At 37.8% G+C, this 26,308-nt stretch overlaps 5 protein-coding genes across 10 annotated transcripts in view; all 5 read left to right on the top strand.

Moving 5' to 3' along the window:
- LOC136785847 (la-related protein Larp4B-like) overlaps positions 1-7,055 on the top strand; it is a 36,811-nt gene extending 29,756 nt beyond the window's left edge. For all 6 annotated transcript variants that reach the window (XR_010824713.1, XR_010824712.1, XM_066747155.1 and 3 more), the window contains one exon: positions 2,067-7,055. Coding sequence is in view for 4 of the 6 variants with exons in the window: in XM_066747155.1 (XP_066603252.1) it covers positions 2,067-2,141 (75 nt within the window). In the remaining 2 variants the exon portion in view is untranslated. The remainder of the gene's footprint in view (positions 1-2,066) is intronic.
- Positions 7,056-10,212: 3,157 nt separating this feature from the next.
- On the top strand, positions 10,213-15,425 carry LOC136785669 (SET domain-containing protein SmydA-8-like). Its single transcript, XM_066746849.1, has 8 exons — positions 10,213-12,568; positions 12,918-13,172; positions 13,250-13,504; positions 13,574-13,727; positions 13,805-13,961; positions 14,555-14,916; positions 15,009-15,109; positions 15,169-15,425. Exons 1-8 carry the CDS (start codon positions 12,419-12,421, stop codon positions 15,322-15,324), a joined length of 1,590 nt encoding a protein of 529 aa, XP_066602946.1. The 5' UTR covers positions 10,213-12,418; the 3' UTR covers positions 15,325-15,425.
- Positions 15,426-15,823: 398 nt separating this feature from the next.
- Positions 15,824-18,327, top strand: Aduk (Another Drosophila Unc-51-like kinase). Its single transcript, XM_066746548.1, has 9 exons — positions 15,824-15,899; positions 16,046-16,180; positions 16,278-16,429; positions 16,499-16,713; positions 16,784-17,010; positions 17,100-17,361; positions 17,438-17,632; positions 17,703-17,887; positions 17,945-18,327. Exons 2-9 carry the CDS (start codon positions 16,094-16,096, stop codon positions 18,059-18,061), a joined length of 1,440 nt encoding a protein of 479 aa, XP_066602645.1. The 5' UTR covers positions 15,824-15,899; positions 16,046-16,093; the 3' UTR covers positions 18,062-18,327.
- Positions 18,328-18,520: 193 nt separating this feature from the next.
- On the top strand, positions 18,521-20,672 carry Nipsnap (protein nipsnap). Its single transcript, XM_066746559.1, has 5 exons — positions 18,521-18,840; positions 18,966-19,148; positions 19,265-19,433; positions 19,687-19,954; positions 20,236-20,672. Exons 1-5 carry the CDS (start codon positions 18,755-18,757, stop codon positions 20,382-20,384), a joined length of 855 nt encoding a protein of 284 aa, XP_066602656.1. The 5' UTR covers positions 18,521-18,754; the 3' UTR covers positions 20,385-20,672.
- Positions 20,673-21,190: 518 nt separating this feature from the next.
- On the top strand, positions 21,191-25,593 carry sip1 (septin interacting protein 1). The gene is made up of 8 exons (XM_066746746.1): positions 21,191-21,728; positions 21,813-22,032; positions 22,115-22,289; positions 22,363-23,318; positions 23,409-23,605; positions 23,681-24,109; positions 24,288-24,445; positions 24,540-25,593. Exons 1-8 carry the CDS (start codon positions 21,620-21,622, stop codon positions 24,780-24,782), a joined length of 2,487 nt encoding a protein of 828 aa, XP_066602843.1. The 5' UTR covers positions 21,191-21,619; the 3' UTR covers positions 24,783-25,593.
- The last annotated feature ends 715 nt before the right edge of the window (positions 25,594-26,308 follow it).

Below are 26,308 nucleotides of genomic sequence, written 5' to 3'. Positions count from 1 at the left end.
CATTGATTCGATGGTGTCATTATTACATGATTTTAAGTCATTAACACCTTGATGCAAAATTTGGTTGCTTTCACGATTTTTAAAGAATCGTTGGCTTTCAGAAATTAAAAGAAAGAAAAATTGGAGATACAGTCATTGCAAAAAATAATAGTTGATCAGTTTTAAATGATTTTGAGTCAAAAGCAATATGCTCAGTCTTGTTATGCTCAACCAATCAATCAAAATTAATACCTTACTCAACTTATTTGCTGTTCTTTCTGATATAGCAAAATCGCTGAAGAAATGTTTGGCAATAATTAACGAAAGGCCTTTTCTCTTCCTCTTCTACCTTATAAGCGACTCGCACCGAAATTCTTCGTTTTACAGTTTTCTTTGCAGAACCAGTGAAATTGTAGCGCAATCTCGTTTCGCAGAAACTGCTATTAACTATTCTAGAAAAGTAGATTAACTCTAGTTGGGAATTCCCGTTGCTCCTGATAGACACGAACGACACGTTCCCTTCTAGCCAAAAACAGTTTCACGTTTCTCTCATCAGCATCAAGATGGAACTTCCATGATTAGGTTTGATTGCCTATGAGGATAATGGAAACTTATTTTGCCTTCTCGCATAGGTACAGTCGGAGCCATCAGGAGGAATCGTGCAGGAGCATATTATATGGACGAGCACAGAGTGCTGAATATATAAAGTGACTAAATGCTAAAGCTCATCCGGCGGGATTATCGAGCTCGTTGATGAAAACCGATGGACTCTATAACTTTTAAAATTCTCTCTCGACAAATTTACCAAGATATATCTTATTTAGAGGATATTTTCGCAAAGAGCAAATAGAAAGGTTGAATTTTTAAATTTGAAAACGTTGTATATATATATATATATATATATATATAGAATAGCTGCGAAGGGTTATCCGCAAGGCTCCGGCTCTCCTCGCTATTAGTGCGTTGTAAAGGTGTGTACACAATGACCCCGGGAGAGGCATGCGGATTAAGGGCAAGAGCCGCAAGAGCGTAACGTCTTAAATTTTCCACGGGTCGTTAGTTAAACGCCGTGGGCGGATCCCGTTCAGTCGTTTTCCTGTCTGCCTTTTCTTTCGCGAGCGGGCGAAGGTAGAGTAGGGCGCGGGGTAGGGAGAGGGGGAGGGGTTACGGGAGGCGGGAATAGCCCCACGGACCAAGAAGGAGGAAAAGCAGAGGAAAAAAGAGACGCGAAGAAAAGCTGCTGGGTATTAGGAGAGCGAAAGGGAAAAATTTAAGGAGAGCGAGAACGATTGATGCAGCCGTGATGAAAGTAGAAACAGACGAGGATTCGTGGAAAGGAAGAGTGTCGAGTAGGATGTGTAATGACTGAAAGCTTTTCGACGATGTTAAAGGGATAAAGCGTGCGGGGACGCGCTGTTGGATGGTGGGACGTTAAAAGCTGATAGAATTGAGAGCGGGAAGGTACCAGAATTCCGGAGAAAGAGATAGAGAGAGAGAGAGAGACACTAGGTATAATATCACGAATGGAAATTCATTTTTTAAGTTGGTCCCACGCAGCAAGAAAGCTCGCGAAAGAGCCATTTCCATTTATCGACCCGGAGATTAATAGCTTTTCACGGGAGGGATTTCAGGGTCCGGTTAGTCTTTTTGGAGAAGAAAGCTAGTTTCGAATGGAGTGTTTGGGAAGTAAGACGAGTCTACACCTGACCAGTGGTATCGTCGACTCTGTGAAAGCCTGGGCTCCAAGGCTGAAAGCACAAAGCTGCGGAAACGCGGCGCTGCTAAAAGCTTCGGATAATCTAACCGGGCTTCTTTGCCATGTAAAAATATACATCTCTCTCTCTCTCTCTCTCTCTCTCTAGATTTTTCCCATACACCACCAACCTACCTCCACTGTCTTCAGCCTTGCCGTCTCTCGTACCTCTCGCAGCGAAATTGCGTCGAGTAACAAACTTACGAGTTAGGGAAAAAGAATCCCGATAAGACAGCAGTTTGGATAAGTCGGTTTATAGCTCGGGAGAGATGCGTCGGAAAATTGTTGTGACTTTTAACGAAGCAGCGTTGCTGTTGTTTTGCTCTTGTTGCAGCTGAAGGCAAGGGCGGTAACGACCTGGAGGCACAGCGGTGAACACGGCAACGAACTCTCGGTCTTCTGCTGGTGAGAATGCTGAGCCGTGATCCGCGGATCTTAATCGCGAGGATCCCCGGTGATCGGGCGATGGATAAACGATCGTTCTCCTGCGATGCGAGGAAGAAGCAACAGCAAGGCAGAAGTGCACCGAACGGTGCGGCTCGTGGTCGTTTTGCCAGCCGGCTCATCGCTCGACCTCTCTCATCATCTCGACTCATCTCGACTCGACTCAACTCGGCTCTCCTCTTATCTGTTCGGCGCTCTCCACTCTCGCCTCGTCGTCTTTCGTCCAGTCACTTCGCTGTGCACCAGCAGCCCACCCGCTCTCTCTTCCGTCGCCGCAGCGAGAAACCAGACTCGAGTGCATCGCGACGCCTATGGGAAGAACCCGGCGCGACTGGTCCGGTGTCCATCGAACACCCCGAGACTCTTTCTCTTCGACCAAGGCCATATATACGTTTACCACTCTCCTCTAATCCGCAAAATCCAAATTTCCCCATTCCGGAGTCCGCTCGACTCGCTCGCGTAACTCCTGCAGACGCCTCGGCTACGTTCCGCGTATACGTTCATTGTTATACCTATATCTTATACATATATATGTATATGAGTTTACGCTGGTGGAAGTCTATAGTCGGTCTGGGCTTAATGCGAATCTCGGGACTGGAGTACAAGTTTAGCTTTAATTGAGCAGCATGGAATGGTGTATTAGATTCAACCACGTTTAACCAAACGTTTGCGTGTGTCGGTGTGTTCCTAGTCTTCCTACTGCGGGTCTCGATGAGAATCCCAGAATAGCGCTTGCGAATCTCCAGGCTTTGACCGCTGCAAGGAGGAACTCTCTGCCTCCCCCTCCCCCCTCCTCTCCCCTAAAACTCTCCTTCTCTCCCTCCGGTGCTGCCCGCTGAAGAATACATGCTCGAACCGTCGTTGGGGATCCGTGACTCCTGCGAGCACGTTTCCAACATCTCCAACGGGTTTCGCCTTCTGCGAGTCCTATACGAACGTTTCTTGCGATAGAAGAGGATCGCCCAGCGTGGAATAATAAACGCGAGCCACTTGGGAAAACTGAATAGCCCCACACTATAACCTATTCTACGGCATTATCTTTCCTTCGTTATCCCCCCCCCCCCCCCCCTCCCTTTTCACTATTGTACACCCAACTTCTTTCCCAGTTTAGAAAATGACTAGAGACAAAGTTTCACCGAAAGTCACAGCAGCTTATTCTTGCCGATTAGGAAAGTAACATTGTGTAATCGATGCCTATATTGCCAGACTCGGTTTCTTTCCTCGATTTTGACCAGTGGGTTTATATAGATAAAGCAGTCCAGTGATCAGTGCTTCGGGGACTGAAAGAACGCTTCAATAATATCGAGCGCTGTCTAAGCATTTTCTAATTGAGTATCGAGGGATTCGAGGAGATTGCGTTTTAGGCTATATATTTATCATCAGGAATAGCAATGAAATTTCAATCTGTCTCAATGCTATATTCCATGTGACTTTAAATATTTGGGTAATAACGCGTTTCCTCCTTCGAAGAACATGTGTTTTCCGAAGATGAGGATGACGCGATGTGCTACGAGATTAGACTTTACAGCGAGAGAATTCTAATGAACGGAAAACGTACGCTTAACGATGATGCGTGAAAGACTCGTCGTAAGGAACGAATGATTTGCTATTGGCTTATACGTTCCCTGGTTGAGAGGGATAACGGCATTTTTTGTCGAGAAAAAAAACCCGGTTTCTAGTCTTTTATGAATAGGGTCGATATATCTTCGAGAGGTAGCCCTGGAGATAACGTAGGTACCTCGATAATTGTCGTTGGTTCGTTTTCTAAATGAACACGGGTCATAGTTGCAGAATATTATTACGCTTCCCTTAATTCGAGCGTTAGCTGCAATTACCACTCGATATTTATTAAATTGAGACTACAGATATTGGGAAGGAATAGAGGGGAAAAAACAAGCAACACAATTCGTATTATTCGAGAAACCAGGTCAAGTAGGTAAATAGAAGTTGTACACTCGCGCAGTTTACCTGAAAAGGCATCTGTGTGGTGAAAATAGATTGAAAACTTATCAAGCCACGATAATAAAAAGTAAGATTTCATTGCTTAATATTCAGTCTCTCTTACATTCGAGGAAGAGTTTTAATGAACAATGGTAAAGAAATGAAAACCTTTCAATTAGCCGAATGTCTAAACTTACCACTTTTATAAAAAAAAACACAAAAAAAACGTATTGTATTTTTGACATTATGCTGCAAGTAAATGTACATTATGCCTTAAAATTTCATTAAACCGTTGATAAATATTTGCGATTGGGAAGAGCAATGAAAGAGAGAACAAAGGTTGAATTTATCTATTTCTATCAATCGTTTTTTCACTATTTATTTTCAATTTTTCGAGATTGTTTCTTATTCGAGAAATACTTTCCGCTCTAACGACGCGAAAGCTGTTACGTGCTCCCGCTCCTAACAAGCTTTAAGAGTCTGGATTTTGTTGAAAAAGGTCGTATACAGCTGTTACAAAATATGTTCAATGGTTAAATCGATGCACTTGGCTTTTAAAGATGATTGATTAAATTGGAAGGTGAATAATTAATAAACATATATAAATATAACTTTTCGCTGTAAAGGACCGATCGTCGATTATAGTAAAAGCCGCAACATACGGGATACGAATTAAAATAATTAAGTATTATAAATATATCGATATGTACGATAGTCTCTCTTCTAGCTGAGAAGTTAAATTGCGAATAGTAGATTACATATTGGCGTAGTCAGACTTATCTGCAGTCTCCAGCATCGTGAATCTGAGGTCAACACACAATGTGTTTAGCAAGTTCCTTATCTCTATCTGAAAGAACAAAGTTTCTAGAGGAGTACCGAGTTAAGCGTATCTCTCAGTCAAGGAATAATATGCTTGTTGCCTGTCAATTTCCAAACTTTGCCAAGAGGCAGACAATTTACTTTTATTGCTTTTTTATCGTTACAAACGCCAACGGAGCGAGCGATTACTCGCTCCATTAGAGGATATTTTAATCGCCAATAACTATAGACAAACCTAAGCAATTCTTTCTCAGCGTACGTCTTTGAAAATACGCTCTACTGTACGTACAGTACGGTGCAATCTCAAAAATTGGCTTGATCAGCTTTTACCTGGTGAGAAGGTGGCAAGCTGCGACCCGACTATTGACCGCTTTACTGCAAACGATCACTTAATATTACAATAATAATTCTATTGCTGTGCTGATAATGCTATTACTATAGGAATTAAAAAGAGACAGCAAAATGTATTTGTACAAAGGGATGAACGTGTTAAGTAATAAATACTCAATGACACGTTTTCATCTGCATACTCGACTCGTCTACATAAATATAATATCTATAACGTTTAAATAATTTTCATTTCAAATGCAGATGCAATCGAGTACAAGTCTGTAAAGCGAGAAACTGATACGAGACGAGAGACGTCGTTATATTTGCGATGAGAGTGATTGGACATCGGGGAATTTACTCTCCGTGTCGACAGAGAGAGAGAGAGAGAGAGAGAGAGGGATGAAAGAACAATTGTTCACCCAACCAATGTCATTTTTCCGTAACAACAAAATAATTCTGTGCAATTTTGGTTCGTCCCAAAATTTCGTTTATCCATATAGCAAATAAAGCACCGTTCACTTTTCGACCAAAAGTGATCGGTATACTGTAGCACGTATTAAAATCGCTTACCGTCGAAACACTACCATGTCTCTTGATACTATTACACGTATATTAAATAATTGAAACAGAAAAAATCCGTTTTCACGATAACACGTACCGAGCATAGCTTGTATATTAGAATGAATCGGTTGCTCATTTTTCACGATTAGCGTTCGTTATACATGTATATTTCTTTATTATTTGAAAAGAGAAGAAAAAAGTGAAAAAGACACGTTGATTTGGTCCAGGCTTTGATGCGTTCATTATACTATAAATGATAAAGTAGGATCGATATATCGTTTGTCACTCGCAGTAGTGCGTGTAAATATGTGAAGTGTTTTTTTTCTAATCGAGCAGTGATACAACATAGTTGCGCGCTACCTTCCCAGACGAAGGTGCTCCAGGTGTTGACGATCGCAACCATTATTGAATCGTTGGCACAATCGTCCTCGTACCTCGACCACTGGAAATTCTATATAGAGAAAATCGTTGGACGAGATGGCTCTCGCTTTTCCGGAGCAGAGGTACTCTCGCACTGCGATGGAAAATTCATTGATCGATGAAAAAAGATTCTTATTTGTCAAGGGGGAGGGTTACGAAGGCGAGCGTGCTAAATAACCAAGAAAATGCAGCGTCCGATCGAATCTGCCGATTCCACGCAGGTGCTCTTCTCACATGTTCGATTTCTATTTTTTCAACGTGTTATTCAATAAGTGCAGGTGCATACTCCCTGCGTAAGGGTTTCTGTGGATGAAATTAAAAGTAAGAGAACAAATAATAAACAATGTACATATGTAAGTGACGAAGAGGAAGGGAGATACGCGGAGAGAATGTGAGTGAGTGAGTGGGTAAATGAAATATGGAGAGAAAGAGAGAGGAATGATAGATAAAGGGGTGGGAGGATGATTTTCTGGAATCTGCAATAGATTCGTTCGTCCCAATCAGTAGTCGATTGTGTATTTGTAACATTCTTATACGTGTTCCGGTCATTAGGAATAAGTCCTAGCAGTCAGTGAATGAAACTTACGATCTTTGTTTTTCATTGGGCATTGGTTCTCGGCCATAAAGCTCAGCGATTGCATTACGTATTAACGATACTTTAAGACTTTATTATTGTAGCTCTTGCCATTTGTTTCTGCTTGACCCGAAATGTACGGTAAATCATTAACCCCATTTTCGGGATCTATGTAGTAGTCGACCTGATTATATTATAGTTATCTTTATTATTACTATTATTATTATATTATTATTACGACTTTTTTATTTTTACAAAAGAATGCTTAAAGCGTGTCAAGAGGATACTCAAAATTAAACGCAGGAAATTAGTATTTATTTGAGTTTAAATGTATTTATTTTCGGGCAAATGTGTGATTATCAATGTGGAGCAAGGACGAGTGACGTGAAATACTGATTGTTCAGTGGAACAAATAAAACGGAGGAGCTGTATTGGAATAACGCCGGCGTGCACGTTAATTGACTCAGTTAAGGTGGCAATTACTTAAGGTTAATCCGTCTGATACATTTCTGCGCTCCTCTTTGCTATAGCCCCGCCTCGAAGATTCATTAATTAAACTTTTACGATCACATAAAATGAGTATCGACCACGCATACTTCAGAGACTTCTAAATTATACGGATTTTAAATTGCAGATTTACGACGGAGTCTGTGCACCGGTCAAAATTAAATCTCCTCTCGTTCCGCCAACTTTCCAGCTTTTATTGCTTCGGAAAGCCCGTTTAATTCACGTTTAAACAATGCCAATGAAATTGTACATATTTAATATGAAAATAAGAATTGTAAGGTATCCCTTTTATGCATGACTCTGAACGTTGATGATCGAAAAGTGTACTACTAGAGAACGATCAGTAATTGAAACATATTTAAATCTACATTTAATGTCAAAACTGAATATGTAAAACCCAAGGAACGGAGAGAAGGGATTATACAGAAGCCTTGAGATCTCTTGCTCGTAGACATTTTTCCCGTAGAAAATTATAGCGCGTCTATCATCCTAGTAGCTGCGATAAATCAACACAAAAACAATTCGCACAGTGGAGCTTTAGAGCTTTCGAGTTATCCAACTTCAAACTGTGCCTCTTCATTTGTAATAAGTACTTCACATGTAACATAAACTGTCGTTCATATCTCAAATTAAAAGTATTGTGATAAATTAGTCCTTCATTGTCCATTAATGATCACTCTTTTCGGTTTAATAAAAACAGACATGTGCGTCTTATTATAATTCATCATCTTCAGAATTTCGACATTTTTCTTTTAACTCTGCCTCAATTCCACCATACAAGTTCCTCTACCACTCATTCCCCTCAACTCTATACATTTCATTAACCGCACCATTAGACTCGCTTCTTATTTTCTTATTTTTCCACTCGCCACCCCCCCCCCCTTCCCCTCCCTTATTTAATATTACACTGCAGCAATAGGCAGCTCCGCACCAGCGATAAGGTAAGAGAATTTTCAGATGAAGCGACAACATTTCCTCAGCTATTTCTGCTTTATCTAATACCACTTTGTTCAGCTACAGACGGATTATAACAAGCATCATTAAACCGATAAGTCTCTTTCATGTTTTTCTATCTTCAGCGTGTTACGGCAGAGAGCTGAGTTGCGCTGTAAAATTTTATCGCGTCTCGTATATCAACGGGGTAAAACTCGATTTCGTCCAAAGATCTTTTTTAGGGGTCCTCTAATCGTTCTGGCGACTGATGCTTTAGCGTGATTACGGCCCAAGGAGGAACATAGAAATTTACTCGAGTTCAGAAATGGCGAGATTACGTCAGTCACGATTTCGCGACCGATATTTGGTCACGCAGCCGTGCAACGTTTGCGTCACATTGCACTTTGCAAATATGTACCTTATTCAACCCTCGATTGCAGTGTACTATGTTCGAGTTACGATTTCACAGCGCCTCAGTCTCTCTCCATACCAGCATTTTTATCCTCTTTGTCTCTTCGTCTTATAATATGTAAAAGATAGGTGAATAATAAAAGCACTCTGAGGAAACTATCAGCAGTTTTATATAAATAATTATAACGATATAATTAAAAATACTCTGGTATCTATAAATACGACAGCTGAGAATTAACAGCTGTTAACATTAAACCTGCTCTCGCAAGGTTTTTTATTTAAAGTTATTTTTTTTGCTTTTATATATAACAATGTCCCGTTTAAACCGTGCTATACATTCATACGATCATCTCAGTTTAACGATATTTGGTTCGACAAAATATCGCACTGCGAGGTTTACCATATCTCGCGATGAAAAGCTCCGTGAATCCCTTTACACCGTAAAGCTTATTTTTTTCAGTTTGAAATTTGACAAAAGGTCTCTATTTCATTTCGAAAGGATACCGAAAATTTCTATAAAGTGATTTCAATGAAACATCCTACTTTTCGTATTTATTTTGTACAGGTCCGTATCACTTTGAAGTATAATAATTGTACAATTGTGAAATAATTATTATTATAATGACTGGTAATTTTAGCTTCAACTATTACAGTTTTATTAGCACTAATTCATACACCAATAAAATAAATGGCATTATGCTACATGAAATATACATTTGTGACCTCATAATATACATGTTTATTTGTCGAGAAGCAGTTGTCAAAAATGCTGCCAGAAATCAGATGACAGCAAACACATGCACGCGATACAAATGCACACTTATACGGAATTCACGATTGTGCGTTGGTTGCTTCTGGTATCACTACTTGTCAACGGACTTCTCACATACATATCTTTACGATTCACGATGAGTATTCTTTATTTTCATTAGACTCGCCTAGTTTGCTGGAATAACGATCCGATTATAAAAGATTATTTTCGATAACGCCCAATAATTCGTTCGACCTTCCCTTTTCTCGCTTTTCTTAAACTGCCAAATTTGGTGAAGCGGTTAGCTCTTTATCGCCAAGAGTAAAATCTTGATAAGAAACACCCGGCTCTATTTTGAAAAACTCGGACTTTAGCGGTTATCTCACAGCGATCTTGCTTTAATAGTACTTAAATATATTTTCAATTTAAAGTACGACCACGTTTCTGCTAGTCTTGACTTAAATTAAAATAAACTTTTGTACTTGGAACGACAGAAAGTCTTTTACTACATACAAACACTTTTGCAATTCTTGTTACACTTGAGATGGACACAGAAATAATTTTACACGTTGATTAAAATTTTAAAGTAATATTTTATTTATTATTTTTCGTTCGCTTTCCTATAATTGAATCGATGCACGTTCCAGGAAAGTGTTTACTATGAACGTACAGTTAATTCTTGCGGTAAGCACTGAAAATTCAAGGGTATACGGGATACTTTTGGCAATTAGAGTCATTAGCAGGAAAATGAAATGAAACATGACGGTTTCGTAGAGATCGTTAAGAATCGCATGTACGACCTTTATCTCGTGCAGCATAGCGAGATTCTACGTGGGAATGGTACCGTAGCTTCTTGATATACATAATTACACAAGTGGCCGAATCTTAGCATTACCATCGCTTACCACCAGCGGCTTATCTCACGGGCCCGTAATTGACATCGTAACTTCCAAGTCATCGGGTTATCAACCCTTATCCACGAAGCTCTGACGGTAATTAAACCGTTTCAGCGTAGACGTAAACCCAGCTGCACCAACCTAAATCTTCCAGCGACCCGAACCAACGCTCCTCTTCTCCCAACCAACTGTTAGCCTAATTCCCAAAGTTTCCACGAATTAAGCATCCCACCGCTTTTCCATTGTCTCTTAATTGCGAGCACGGTTTATCCAGAATCTGTGCTCCAAACACTCCTTTTTTCCTCTCGTATAGCAAACTGACACCCTTCTAGACTGTGAATTTACGACCAAATCTTCCTATTCGGCACTTGTACGAATTTGAAGTTCATCGTTGAGCGTTAGCGACCGAGTAAAATTAATTGAAACTGTTTTACCGACGTTTGTAACAAATATTAAACCGATCTAATTTCGCCTGTTTCGTCTGTCAAGTAGTGTCTCTGGTTAGATAGGATTTCGACTCGAATCTCCTACTGGATTGTAATATGATTCATCACGTAAAATATGAATACATTTGTATCCAAGACGACCTTAAGCTTTTGTATCTATCAGAAACCGAGCTCTAACCGAGAGACTCTTTTAACTTAATTTTCGTTTATGAATACTTCTTTCACTCGCTCTTGTTTTCCACCGCCAGTGCACTTTCTGCTAATTGAACGAAAGCGGAAACACGTCGAACGATTACGCGAATGCGCTATATACGAACGTGAAATACTGATATTGAATTGTTTGCTGCTCTGGCTCGAGAGATCTTCGTCTCGAGTACTCAGTTTAATCGAATAGTTTTAATTTCAAGTAACAGAATTTTTTCAATTTCTCTGTATTCTACTGTACAAGAGCCAACACTTGCAGAGTTTACACGTAGGAAAACGTTTATTATCCTATTTGTTAGAAACAAAAGAATAGAATTTTATAATAAACCTCTGAATTTAAACATCGTTAATAATGTATCGAAAAGACTCAAACTGAATATCTTATATAATTGCAAAATCAATAAAGTTTTTTTTTATCTAACATTCTGAGGTGTCCTCTAAGTACGGACTCTATATATTTTTAATCGACCACAAGTTTTCCGATAGAATTTATAAATTTATTACTAATAACTTTTTAATCGAGGCTAGAGCTTACAAGAATCGCTTTCTATCCATTTCGGAGTATCATCGGATAAATCAGTGCTTTGTACACTTGTAGAGATATAGAAATGTATTAGAATCTCTGACAAAATTTGTCAATTGCGTATTAGCGGCTGGATCGACGCGCGAATGACCTCTATCGAAGAACAAAGCAACTTATTCTTGCCCGGTGAATTCGTAGAGAGTGTAATTACGAGCGTTCGTGCAGACTATTTCGGGGCATCTTGTTATACCGGAACGAAGCCGTGCCATCCCAACACTATAATTTTCACTACGTGTATTAGAGCGTGGTCATATCGCCTACCATCTACGTTCCGCGTCTCCCTTTACCTTCGACAGACGGCATAATTATCAACAATTTTTAAGAAACGCTTCCCCCTCGAAACGGTCGTATCCAGCATTTTAAACGTAGCGTCAATCCAACGCTATACTTTAATACTATATTTGATAGAGACGAGTGACGTTGACGAATAGTCCAGCTATTCGCGTAAAGAGCCAGGTGAGGTCTGGCAACAAAAAGTGCACCGAAAATATAGATATACAGGGTGCAAGAAATTTTTTTTACTTTCTCGAATATTAATATTCTTTAGAATTGTCTGAAACGAAGCCTCCAAGTCTCGTGAAAATCAGTACAGTGGTTAGCGAGTTACAGCTTCTTGAAAATTAGAATTTTTAACCCCTTTAGAATTTAACGAGAATCGAGGATCTATCATTTTTTTAAAGCACCCTGTAGAAGGCGCTCTACGGGTCTATTCACCCTAAGTTTAGCCAACGGACCACTTTGCTTGGACTATTAATAGTCCTATAGAGGTTCTGGTCGCAGAGCGATAATACGTTCGTCAGTACGTAACCCGACAACAGTAGATCTAAAGATTGCCGATATTTTGCCCCGGTAGGACTGCTTTTGCAATGGGAGAAGCGTCCGTTGACGCAACCTGCGCTTTTTGCGAAACGCGCGCCACCCAAAAATGCGGTGGATGCAAGTCGGTCTATTATTGCAGTCGCGAACACCAAAAGAAACACTGGAAACTGCATTCCAAAGTCTGCAAGGCTTTCAAGGTAAAATCTCCACCCAATTTTTGTCTCCTCTGCCTTTGTTTCTTGCACAGTCTTCAAAAAACTCAAATGCGACGTAAGACTGTAAAAATATATATATAAAGTATATATATATATATATATATATATATGTAATAAGAAAACATTATACGTCTAATTCCGTAAATATTAAAGTATCAACATTTTTCATAGAACATTTCTTAAGACAAATACTAATGAGAGCTTTTATAAAGTTCCTATATATGTGCATAAAAGATATACACGTTTTCTTACATCCATGCTCCTAATGCCTTTAATTACTGGCACACCCTGCATAATATTCAAAAATTTACTCTTCTGTTTCTTCTTGAAGCTTACGAAGGACAAGACACTCGGTCGTCACTACGTAGCTACCAGGAAAATCGATGTAGGCGAAATCGTGATCAAGGACGAAAACCCGTTGATAGCCGGACCAATGCACTCCACGGTACCAGTTTGCTTGAATTGCTACGTCGTTTTGACGGCTAAAACTGCAGTGCCTTGCGAAAAGTGCGGTTGGCCACTCTGTCTCGAGTGCAAAAGTCATGGACCAGAATGCGAGTTCACCATGAAGAATAAAGGCACGAAGGTAGAAGAACAACTCGAGAGAGAACAATACATAGTTACTCCTTTCCCCGAATTACAGCGGAAAGCTCTCGATTTTAGGTATCCATCACCGATTTTGGCTTGCCTCATCCGACCTATCGTTGCATCTGCGCCGTTCGAGCGCTGTGCCTGAAGAACGAACATCCTGAGATGTACCGGAAGCTCCTGCAACTCGAGGACCACTGCGACCTCGCCACGAGGGACATGGATTACGCGTTCGAAAAACCACTGGAACTGGCCCGATTCATTAAACGATTCTTCAAGGTCGAGGACATTAGGGACGAGGAGATTGCTCGAATTGCTGGAATTCTTCAGGTTATTTGTCCTTACACTTTTTTCTTATCATCTTTTCTATTCCATTTTAGGAATTTTACGGTGTTCTAGGTCAATGGCCACGAGGTGCCAATAACCGAGCCCCCTTATATGGCCGTGTACGATTTGTCGTCTTATCTGGAACACAATTGCAGGGCCAACTGTTCGAAAACTTTTACGTCTACCGGTGGTGTGATAGTCCGAGCGGTTCTACCGATACAAAAAGGTATTGTACCTTGACGATATATGTGTATATGCGAGAGTAGAAAAATTCTGCGTGTTCTCTTGAAATGTATTATTTAGGAGATCATATTTCGATATGCTACACGGATCCTCTTTGGGGTTTGACTAGCAGACGACACCATTTGTTGCAAACAAAGTTTTTCGAGTGCAGCTGCGAACGGTGCAAAGATCCCACGGAATTCGGCATGATGTACAATGCAATCTTGTGCACGAAAGGGTAAGTTGCACGTAAAGTGGGGGAGCGTTCTCATTTATCGTCTTGAAATGTATGGAGAAAGAAATGTGATTGTTGCAGCGGATATTATATTATTTTTGGTAAAACAATTGTTGTGCCTGGGGGATACCTGTCGGATCGACTCGTAAGAATCATTATTTAGGATAGAAATCGATCGTGTCGGTGTGGATCGGGTCTTCCGGTCCCCGGGGATGCAATTATGTCTAGCCATGAAATTGCGCTATTCTTATCGCTGTAAAAATAATCGTCCAGAACAGCCGGAAATCTCATATAGCCGGTGACGTACACCTTGTTATCCGTATTTATGCCACGATAATATAATATATACGCGTCATTATTTTCCCAATGTGACGTCCCTTCGCACACTCGCTACTTTATATTTTGTATATCAGCCGCATAAAAAAGTCCAGATAAACTCGGTATAAATCATGGTATTCCAGAATGGCTGATTAATCTCTCGCTGCAAGAAAAGAAAGAGAAAAAAAATGAGGGGGGAAAAAATTGCGCACGGATGGCTCTTGAATTGTGAAGAAAATTGGAATGAAGTAGAGTTTTTTTCGGACATTTAATTCCAGGGAGTGCGGTGGAAGCATGTTACCGCCCACTTTCATTTATCAGGGCAACCAGCCACCTGATTTTGTCTGTGACAAGTGCAAGAACACGAGCCCTTGGGATCAGGTAGAGCAAATGATCGAAAAGATCGGCCAGGAGCTGGCTGCGATGAAAAAGGATAATGTCGATGCCTGCAAGAAATTTATAAATCGTTATCGCAAGCTCCTGCACGAAAATCACTTTTATCTCACGGATGTAAAGGTTGCCCTGGCTCAGATAATCGGCCAACAAAGTACGGGCTTGCCTACCGTAAACGATGATCTGCTCGGCGAAAAAATCATCCTCTGCCAGAAGCTCAACGATATCCTCAAAACCCTCGTACCGGGTGAGAGCAAAAAATACATACGCCCCTGACGCTACCAGTAATATTATATGTATGTATATATATATTGAATATTTTGTGCACTCTTCCTTCAGCCGAGAATAGAATCAGGGGACTGATTCTTTTCGAAATGCACGCTGCTTTGGCTGAATTTGGAAGGCGACAGGGCAAAGAGGAGCTACGTGGAATTTTAATGGTATGCATAATGCTTAAACGTTGCACCGTGACACTCGGTTACATTCTTTGTTTTAACAGGAGTCTAGAAAATTCTTGGCCGAAGCTTACGAGCTATTGCGCTACGAGCCAGAAATTTTACCGGAAGGTCAAGTAGCGATTCATGCTAAGAACAATCTCCAGCAAATCGACGTCCTTATAAAAGCTCTGTGCCAAAATGCAGTGACTCCTATGTAAGATATTTTCTAGTGATTAATAACAGCATTTATATATGTGATTTATAAAAGACGACCTATGTGTATTTTAAAATATATTTAATTATTGAATAAATTGTTAAATTTCAAAGACCTACTTTTAATCATTTTCTTTTCATAGAAGAGCGTTAATTAATGTTACAGAAAAATTGTAGTAGCATTGCTGATACATGATTATAACGTGGCAGTTATTTTCAACAATATGTTCCTCATCGACCTCATCATCTCTAGGATTTGCCACTTAAAACGCCGTGATTAAACCAAGTGTAAGAAACTGTTTATGTTTAACTTATTATAGTATTTATTAAAAGTATCAAAATTTTACTAAAAGCTATGAATACGGATAGCAAATTACTAAGAAAGTTTCGAAAAAATTGTATGCGACAATTTTGTATCTTTTATTATAATACGTACGAAGATGCGTACATATTTTCTTGTATTTATGCTGTGAGGCGTTTTAATTGTGGCATGTACATACTACACTGATGTTGTTGCTGTCTTTTTTAAATAAGGAATTTCTACTGCACGATATCTTACGACATGTCCTCGTTCGTTTATGTAATTTTAACTTTATCTAGCGCTATTACCTGCTACCTACTTCCCTAACCCTCGAGTCATATGTATATACATTGTATCACAAACAAATCAAACAATATATTAAGTTACTTGTAAATTTTGACTGCAGGAGTTCTTTTCGTAAACAGGAAGCTTAAATGTTAAATCGAATGGAGTAAGATAAATTCTGGCATAAAATGAGTTTACCAAGCTTAAAGGATTATTCATTAATTGAAAAAATAGGGTCTGGAAGTTATGCTACGGTTTATAAAGCTTTTAAGAAGGTTCGTTGTAAATTTGAGGTTATGCTTAGTTTGACAGATAACAATGCAATTATGATGTCAACATTTTCTGTGATGTTATTAGATTTTTTATTTACAGGGTGGCTCCAGAGAGGTGATCGCTATAAAATGCGTAGACAAAAAATCACTTTCAAAATCAGCAGTTGATAATATTGTAACTGAAATTAACCTTTTAAAAGTTTTAAATCATGATCATATTGTAGAGATGAAAGATTTTTTCTGGGATGAAGGGTCTGTAAAATATTGGAGCTCTTATTTTATTCAAATATTTATTTTATGATATAATAATTAAACTTACAGGCACATTTATATTGTCATGGAATATTGTGATGGAGGTGATCTTTCAAATTTTATAAAGAAGAGGCATAAATTGTCTGAAAATATTTGTAGCCGGTTTTTACAACAGCTTGCCTTAGCTTTAAGATATTTACGTAGTAATAATGTATCTCACATGGATTTAAAACCTCAAAATTTGTTACTTAAAACAAAACCTGCATTAATGCTTAAAGTTGGAGGTTTGTTTTTAAAATTAACTACAAGGGAGTAACATTATCTGCTTTGATCTTAAGTTGTTTTTAATTGCAGATTTTGGATTTGCTCAACATTTCTCAGATACAGAACAAAAATGTGTAATAAGAGGATCACCTTTATATATGGCACCTGAAATGCTATTAAGACATAAATATGATACACGTGTTGATCTTTGGAGTGTGGGGGTGATTATGTATGAATGCCTTTTTGGAAAAGCTCCATATTCCAGTAGTAGCTTTCAGGAATTAGCAGAAAAAATTAAAGCTTGCAAGCCAATAGAGGTTAATACTTTAATTCTTACTCAAGGATTTTTCTTTTCATATATACTATGTGTATATATACATATATTGATATACCTTGTTTAGTACAGATACCAAAAGGGAGCCATATTTCAAATCAATGCAGGGATTTATTAATGTCCTTATTAATACATGATCCTGAAAAACGGATAAGTTTTGAGCAATTTTTTGCTCATGAATTTTTGGATTTAGAGCATGCTCCTACTAAAGAAAGTTATGAGAAATCAATGAAACTATCTCAAGATGCAGTTAAAATGGATAGTGAGAAAAATTATAAAGAAGCATTTTATTTATATTGTGAAGCACTTAGATATATCATTCCACATTTAAAAAGTAAGTGAATAGCATAAGTGCTTTACTTAGATAAATTTGAAAAGCAATATAATCTTTTACAATACCATAAAAATAGATGAAGTTGATATAAAACGAAAATCAGCATTAAGACTACATGTAAATAATTATATGCAAAGAGCAGAAAAATTGAAGGAAATGTCTTATGATACGTGTGAAATAGAAGCAAGTAAATCTAATGATAAAGTGGATAAAATACATGTCTTGAAAACAGCACATCATGAAAATACTAGCTTTTGCTCAAAAGAATTACGTCAGTAACGTATGATAAAAATGGTATAGAAATTAGTAATAAAAAATAATAAGAATATTTGAATTTGTAGGTGGTCTTAGTAAAAGCACACCAAGTATAGCGAATGCACTTGAGATAGGAGAAATTGGGGATCAATATTTTAGCGAAGGAAATTATGCTCTTGCGCTAGAGAAGCTCCAATCTTCTCTTAGTATAATTGTTCCTTTGTTAAGTAAAGAGCCACCAGGTAGAAGGAGAGATCTTCTTTATAAACAGGTATTGTGCAAATCATATAAAGCATTTAAAATTTATTACAAATATATATACCTGTAGGTACAATTATGGATGAAGGAAGCTGAAAGCATAAAAGGCCTTTTGGCAACAATAAATTTACAAGAGAACAATGTTCAGAAAACATCAGATTCAATTGAGCAATGTTTGATACAATGAAAATGTGTTTGAATGATTGTTAATGTTTGTAAAAAATTCACAATATTTATTTACTGTAAATATGGCATACTGTTCATTTATTGCAATTATTTGTATATATTTTTGTACTATAATACTATTGTTTGCTCACTTTACAAATATATCTGTTCAAAAACTTATAGAAAGACTTTTTTTTTAATTTTATTTATGTTCGTAACATATAACACCAACAATCTTTAAAATAACCTAAAAGTTGTTCAGAGAACATCTCCGGTCTGTTCGTATCTGAAATAATTATTGAAATTTGATTTGAATGTCGGTTTTTGAGCGGAAAAAAAACACTCATGCGCATTAATGAGGAATAAATTTTGTTCTTATTGTTGTTCCAAAATGACAGAAAAAAATGCTACATCATAAAGGAATATCGTAAGTAAAGATAAATCTGATCAAAATGCCGGATCTTTCATCACATGGATGGATCAACTGATCACAGCAGCGTAGCAAGTCTGTTAACAGGCGAGGATTAGCGGAGTGGAGCAAGTTTAGGTTTAGTGTGTAAATTAGTCTACAGCTGACAGCAGTGCACTTTGCAGTTTACGGTTTTTAAAGCAGCGTAGTGTTTACGGTTACGACGAATTCGATGAGAAATACTTGTCTTTATTGGGCAGAGAGAAGGATTAAAGAATTCCTGAGGGTTCAATTCATCTAATAAGAATGGCTGCCGTTTTGAGAAAAATACTCAGAACTGTGCAGATCACTTTTGTGGGCAACAATGTCCGTTCGTTTTCTAGTTCAAGCAGGTAGAAATTTAATTGTAGATACAAAATTTTCATCTATATATATGTCGTATCTCGATCACCTTTCGCCACTTTGGCCAGTGATATGAAATGGCCGATTTCGAAACAACAAATATATTTGTTTATAGATCTCTAACAAGGTCAACGGATCGGCAAGATTATAGCGAAGGATGGTTGAGTAAGCTTTCGGTAAGAAAGATAGAACCTACCAAAGAGTCTCACTCGCGGATGCTGTCGGATAAGGAAACAATTTATGCCTTGCACACTCACAACATACGTCCTGATTCTATTGACAAATATTTAGCTAACTAGTGAGTGGATGCCACTAACTGTAGATTTATTTCAAGCTCATTGACTACTAAAATAGTTCTGCCTACAATTTTTATTAGACAAAAGCAATTGCTATCTTTCTATTATGAAATTCTAGTGAGAAGCATGTGGATTTCATACACTCCAAAAAGTCGGAGCTAAACTGTGAGCTGGTGGGTTCATGGACAGTAGAAGTTGGTGATTTGGACCAAGCCTTGCATCTCTGGCAGTATAAGGGTGGCTTTGAACGCATTGATCACACTCAAATATATCTTTCCAAAGATCAGGTAATTAAAATAAATAAGACAATGCTACTATAATACTTTTATTTTACTTATAAATGTGTGCATTCATTTTTTTACCATATCTGCATATAATAGATTATGCAGAGAACGGAAATATTTGCACTTTTTAGCTGCTTGCTATAGTCATTAATAGAGCATCTCTATTACTGATTACAGTAAACACCTGAAAAGTGAAAAAATGTTTGAGCCATGAACTAATGGGGATAAAAGTAACAATCATAATTTGGATGTTTAGGCTTATCAGCAGTTACTCAAGGAGCGTGGGAATTACCTCAGATCCCGTCATTTACAGTATTTACTGGCATTCAGTTATTGGCCTCCTCTTACAAAGCGTGAGGGATCAAATATATATGAAATTCGAAGTTATAGTTTAAAACCTGGTACAATGATAGAATGGGGTAATAATTGGGCTAAAGCAATCAATTATAGACGCAATAATGATGAGCCTTTTGCTGGCTACTTTTCACAAATTGGTCGACTCTACAATGTTCATCATATTTGGTGTAAGTATTAAACCATTTCTAGAAATATCACAAATATTGGCTAAAATACAATTATTATTACCAACATGGGTAAAATGAGTCATGTTAATGATTTATATAGTTAGCCAACCACCTAATTACTAACAATGCATTCGTAAACATTAGCCATTAATGGTCACTACATGTTAAGATAGCTTTACATAACTAAATACTATGAAAGCATTGTTGCTAAAAATTTAGTGTACTCTTTTTAAGTTTTACAAATAGAATGAATTCTAAAAAGAAAAATCTGTCTCTAATAGGTTACAAAAATCTTGAAGCACGTAAAGAAACTCGAGAATCCGCTTGGAGATCGCCTGGATGGGATGAATGCGTTGCTTACACTGTACCATTAATACGGGAAATGCATTCTCGTATTCTGAACCCTACAACATTCTCACCGACGAAATAAAAGATAAATCTATCTTAATAATACATTTGTATATTTTTAATGTTTCATACTTGAAATGTAATATTGTAAAAAGCATTATTATATATTGTTTTACGACAAAAATGTAATTATTTATAGTATATGAGCAGAATGTAAAAAGGATATAAAAAGTTGAGTATAATAATTTTTTTGTATAATACTTCGACTTGTAAATCTTTGAAGGAATATTTGCAAACTGAAGAACCAATCAAAACATGATATTTGTGTATAAAAGAATATATCAAAAACTACATCTTTAAGTATACATAAAAGTATATTGTAGCCTTTTTTACCGACCTTTTAAAGAAAACCATAAGTAAAATGACCTAACGGGATACCTCAAACATACATAAAGTGAAATTCGAAAACGCGTGTGAATAATCAAACTCATCATTACAGAATTTTAGTAACATCGCGAATTTTGCTCTTTCATTCTGATAAAATAACAACATTTTTGAATAAACAAAAAAACTTCTTTAATAATAGTTTCTTTTGTAATATAACTTTTTTTAAAGTTTATTTTTGAAAATTTAATTATTTTATTCGAAAGAGTAGTTTGCGATGTCACTAAAATGATATAATAAATTTGTATCGCTCTTAACAAAAATGTGTCATGTGTATCATGTGCTGATATTACTGATTATTGTTAAACATTATGTTAATTTGCCGCGCCGGATATTGATTGGCCAGAGGAGCAAGGGAGGGTGTCCAGCGAGTGACCAGGGGAGGGATGTCATTTGTCAACTGTCGACGGTGTTGTTACTGTCATTTCGGTTGTTTCGGTTATCCCACCCATCCCACCTTTATACAGATAGAGTGTATTGTCCTAAATTCGCCTAGGCCAAGCCAAAGTGGCTAAAATAACGAAACTTGTTTTTTAGCGTAACAAGAAAAGCTTGATGTGATTGGTCAGGTTGAAAAAGTATAGCTTGTTTAACCAATCACATAATAGTATTGCTTACTACGTTGAGGTCGCTGAGGCTCGCTGAGCTGGCTTGGAAATTGCTAAGTTGAGCTGCGCTGTTACCGCTGCTATACATACTGTTGACTGTTGTGACTGGTTGTGACTGTCCGTGACTAACCCTAACCTAATAGCCATTGAAAATTGGAATTTGGAGTTTTTAACTGAAAGTGCAATTGGAAGATCATTCAAAAAGTGACATCCATTAGAAGGATATAAAAAAAAAGAATTTCTTACGTCATCTCTAATTTTTACAATGTCTGAGGACGAAATGGAAAGTTTTGAAATTACAGATTATGATTTAGACAATGAGTTTAATATTAATCGTCCAAGGCGAAAATTATCGAAGAAACAACAAATGTTAGGTATGATAAACAATTTCGTACTTTACATTTAATTAAATGATAAGATAACTTATTATCATTCACATGTACAATTTATGACTCAAGGTATATGGGCTGATGATAGTGAAGAAGATGAATTATCAGCAGGACCATCAACCAAAATTTTTACTAAGAGAACAAAGATGTATTCAGCTCCTGTCAATTTCGTAGCTGGAGGAGTTCAGCAAGCTGGTAAACCAGCAGAAGAAAAACCAAAGGATAAAGAAAATGAAAGTGATGAAGACGAGGATTTGCAGAGAGATCAAAACAATGCTATTAACTCAAGGTATACAAATTTATTATTATAGATATAAGTGTATATTATCTATAGGTAGTAATATAAACATAAATATTATTTTCTCTTTTAGCTCTGAAGAAGAACGTCCAAGTTCCTCAAAATCCAGAACATTTGGTTTTAATGTAGAAGGGGATATAGCTGGTTTACGTAGAAAAAAGCATCAGTTTAATCCAACATTAATGAAAAGTGGAGTCGGTAGCTGGGAAGTACATACTAAAGGTATTGGAGCTAAGCTACTTCTGCAGGTAATTGAAAGTTTGAATTTCATAATATCAAATTGTCTATGCCAATGTTATTATTAATAATATATTTTTTTAGATGGGTTTTGAGCCTGGAAAAGGCTTGGGAAAACAGCTACAGGGTATCAGTGCTCCTGTGGAAGCACATCTCAGAAAAGGTAGGGGAGCTATTGGAGCTTATGGACCAGAAAAAACTCCTAAAATACCTGAAAAGAAGAAAGCTGAAGAAATTGAAGATGGAAAACAAAATAGGGGAAAAGTTTCACAGTGGCGGAAAGGAGAAAAGAATATGCCTAAAAGAAATGTAAAGTATGTTTATAGAAGCGTGGATGAGGTCTTGGAAGATGGTAAACTAAAACCTAATAGAAGAGTTCCTGTGCCATCCGAGATAAGTAAAGTAAAGGTAATAGATATGACTGGCCCTGAGCAAAGAATTCTCAGTGGCTACCATGCAATTGCTGGTGGACAACAAGTACCTGATGAAACAATTTCAATGTCCGATAAAAGAACAACATCAAACTTCTCAGTACCAGAGTTAATGCATAATTTAGATTTGATTGTTGATATGTGTGAACAAGATATCATACAGAATGATAGAAAAAAAAGACATTTAAGTGATAGATCAATTGCATTGGAGGCAGAAAGAAAAAATTTATCAAAAATTGTTGACCACCATGGGCAACTGATTGATACATTAGAACGTGTATTAGCGATTGTTGATAAACTAACGACTGAAGCGAATGCTTTACCATTGCGTGAAATGGCAGAAGCTTTTCGAAAATTACAAAATAACTATTATGAAGAATATAAAATGTATGAGCTGGGAGATTTAGCCACTAGCTTAGTGGGCCCAAAGATAAAAGAGTGTCTAACTAGTTGGAACCCACTTTTGCAACCGAAACAACCAGTTAAATTATTTGAAGAGTGGAAAGCTGTTTTAGATACGGGTACGAGTACTCTTCAATCGAGAGCTATGCATCCATATGATCAGCTTGTATGGAGTGCATGGATGCCATCTATACGTGGTGCTGTACTGTAAGTATATCTTAGTTTTTAGCGTGTTTGTATATATTAAAAGCTATGTATTTTTTAAATCATATTAAATTGCCTTTTTATGAAAAACAGTGAATGGAAATGTAGGCAGCCAGATCCTATGATTGACTTGATTGAGCATTGGATACCCATACTTCCTGGATGGATTTTTGATCATATTTTGGATTTATTAGTTCTTCCAAAACTAACGTTAGAAGCTGAAGAATGGAATCCATTAACGGATACTGTACCTATCCATACGTGGGTTCACCCTTGGTTACCTTTATTGCGTAAGTAAATTAAATAAATAACTAGCGTTAGTATAATATATTTCGAAAATAATAATAGTAATTTCATTTTTCAAGGCAATCAAATGAATACTTTAATTTATCCGACTATTCGTCGTAAATTGGGTTCAGCGCTGGGCGGCTGGCATCCGTCGGATAGGTCGGCCAGATTAATGTTGCAGCCTTGGGCTGAAGTTTTTACCAAAGGTGACATGGAAGCTTTCCTAGTGAAGAATATTGTGCCGAAACTTCAGATAGCTCTAACAGAGTTGATTATCAATCCAAATCAACAACATTTGGATCAATGGAATTGGGTGTATGAGTGGAAAGATTTATTACCAGTGCATATCATGGCTGGATTATTAGATAAATTCTTCTTCCCTAAATGGTTACAAGTTTTGGCTTTATGGTTAACTCATTCTCCTGATTACGATCAAGTCAACAATTGGTATGCAGGCTGGAGAGGCATGTTCAATGATAAACTATTGGCCGAACCTGTTATAATTGGTATATTAATCCTTCTAAACAATCTAGTTTTCTTCTATACATGGTGTACATAAAGGCCGCCCCTACTACCACCTCTATATCTCGGAAAGAATTGAATATTCTCAGATGTAGGGGTGATAACGGACTTTATGCATATCCTGTTTATTTTTATTTTTCTAATAATAACAATACGTTTCAGGGCACTTTGAGAAAGCATTGCTTATGATGATGAATAAAGGAGCCAACTTCTCCCAAGGTCATTCACCAAGTCCAATGGACCAATCTTCATACATGAACAATTTTGACAGAACACCACCGGCACCGCCACCACCGAACCTTTCTCAGCTACGATCGGAGGTAAAAAAAGGATGGATAATAGTGTAATATTTATAGAATTTTTCTGCTTACAGTACAATTTGTATGAATTACACACTAACACATTTATTTTCAGACACTTGATGATTTGAGAACATCGCATGGCTTTAAATATTTTGTACAGAAGAATTGCGAGGAACGGGGAATTTTGTTTATGCCAATTCCAAATAAATACAGAGAAGCCAAACAAGTTTATAAAATTGGAAATTTTCAAGCATACATGGATTCGAGTTCAATATTTGTTTGTCACAATGGTACAAATTGGGTACCAACAAATTTAAACGCTTTGCTCGAAATGGCCCAACTGGCCGAAATTTGAAATAAACCTTACCATACTGCTCTAGTCGTAAGAAGAAAAATTGTAAATATTCCGAAAGTAATTTGTATGATATAGCAAGTAAGTTGTACATATTAATAAAAAAAATTGACGTTTCTATTGGAAACTGCTAGTATTTTAAATTGGAAAAAAATTTGTGAGGACAATGAGTGGTTAAGTTTGAATGAATGAGGAATTTCGAGAAGTATTAGAAAAACATTGTATTCAAGCGTTTTTGTCTTATTGAGTAGTGGTGCTTTCGTAGGTGTGTAGGCGCCTCCGGCTAGCCCACTACCACCTTGGGGCAGCGTTAAAACTCCTTGATATGGAAAGTTGCGCGTGATTCTTACGGCGCCGCATACTACACATAGCTGGGCAACGGTCATCCAATGGGTGCGGATTACGAAGAACCACTGGTCCCCGATACCAACACCAAGACGGAGCAGTACGGTCAGCGGTTTATATAGAATCCGAAGAGGACTGGTCGTGAAAGAGGATGGACATCCTTCGCCTACACAAGGCTAGCAAAGATCTGCACCGCACTCTGCAGCGTTGAAGAAATTTGCATTGGATATCGGAGTGTGTCTGCCTAGTAACATGCTTGCCGTTGCAACTACAGATTAGAGTCTCGAGTCTTCAGTCTCTACCCGGTCTACCCCTACCGCGTAGCCCGAGACTCCACTCTCCTCCAGCGGTCCCTGCACTCTCACTAATACATCCAACACCGGTACATCTATATATACTGACGACTTGCATACTGGACCGCACTTGTTGCTCGTTTCCACTCAGAAGTCAGAGGCAGAGTTTGTTGATTCTGGATGGGATGGATCTCTCCCGTTTAGGACCTTTTAGACACCGTTCACCATACCCTCTATACCCCAGCTTTCATTCCTCTCTTATTTTCCCAACACTGTACATTTGCCTTTCCAAACGCATATTCAGCCTACCCAAGTATCCTTCATCTTGTATTCCATTCAATTAATATTCACCCACCTGCGCTCAATCTAGCAGCCTTTATTCTCTCGAACCTGTACGATAAATCTCATTGCATTCCATTTTCTATCTTATTTAAATTCAAGCGCTCTTTTAGGAGTTCTATCCGCATATTGAGCACCAGATACGGTTGAAAGAGTCTGTCGTAATCTTGTGCACTTGTTTAGCCCAGTATCAGATAGTACCAATTTTCGTGCTGTCATCTTACATATAGGAATACGCTTTAATATTATTATTATCGGAGAGAACCGTTTGAACCCATGGATCTGTTTTCAGCTCGGAGAAACGAATTGCGGAATTATGGCAGCCCGATCCAGGAACTATATTCGCAAAGATGCGATCTTGGCTAATGATGGAAGTACAAAGGATCGTGAAACGTATTGAAGCCCGTGGGAGAGTGCGCCCGATGAAAACAGCGATCCTTTCATGCGTTCTGAGAATCACGGTGTCTGAACAGACGTTAATCGTGTTCCACTTAAAGCGATGTAATTGCGACGTTGCAATAGGTGGGGGATCGCTGCGACCACAGAAAATTT

Source organism: Prorops nasuta, unplaced genomic scaffold, assembly GCF_024137725.1.
Source record: "Prorops nasuta isolate Cenicafe-Biocafe unplaced genomic scaffold, Cenicafe_Pnas_1.2 PNAS00003, whole genome shotgun sequence".
NCBI classification, from domain to species: domain Eukaryota; kingdom Metazoa; phylum Arthropoda; class Insecta; order Hymenoptera; family Bethylidae; genus Prorops; species Prorops nasuta.
This window is presented reverse-complemented; position numbering and strand designations above follow the sequence as displayed.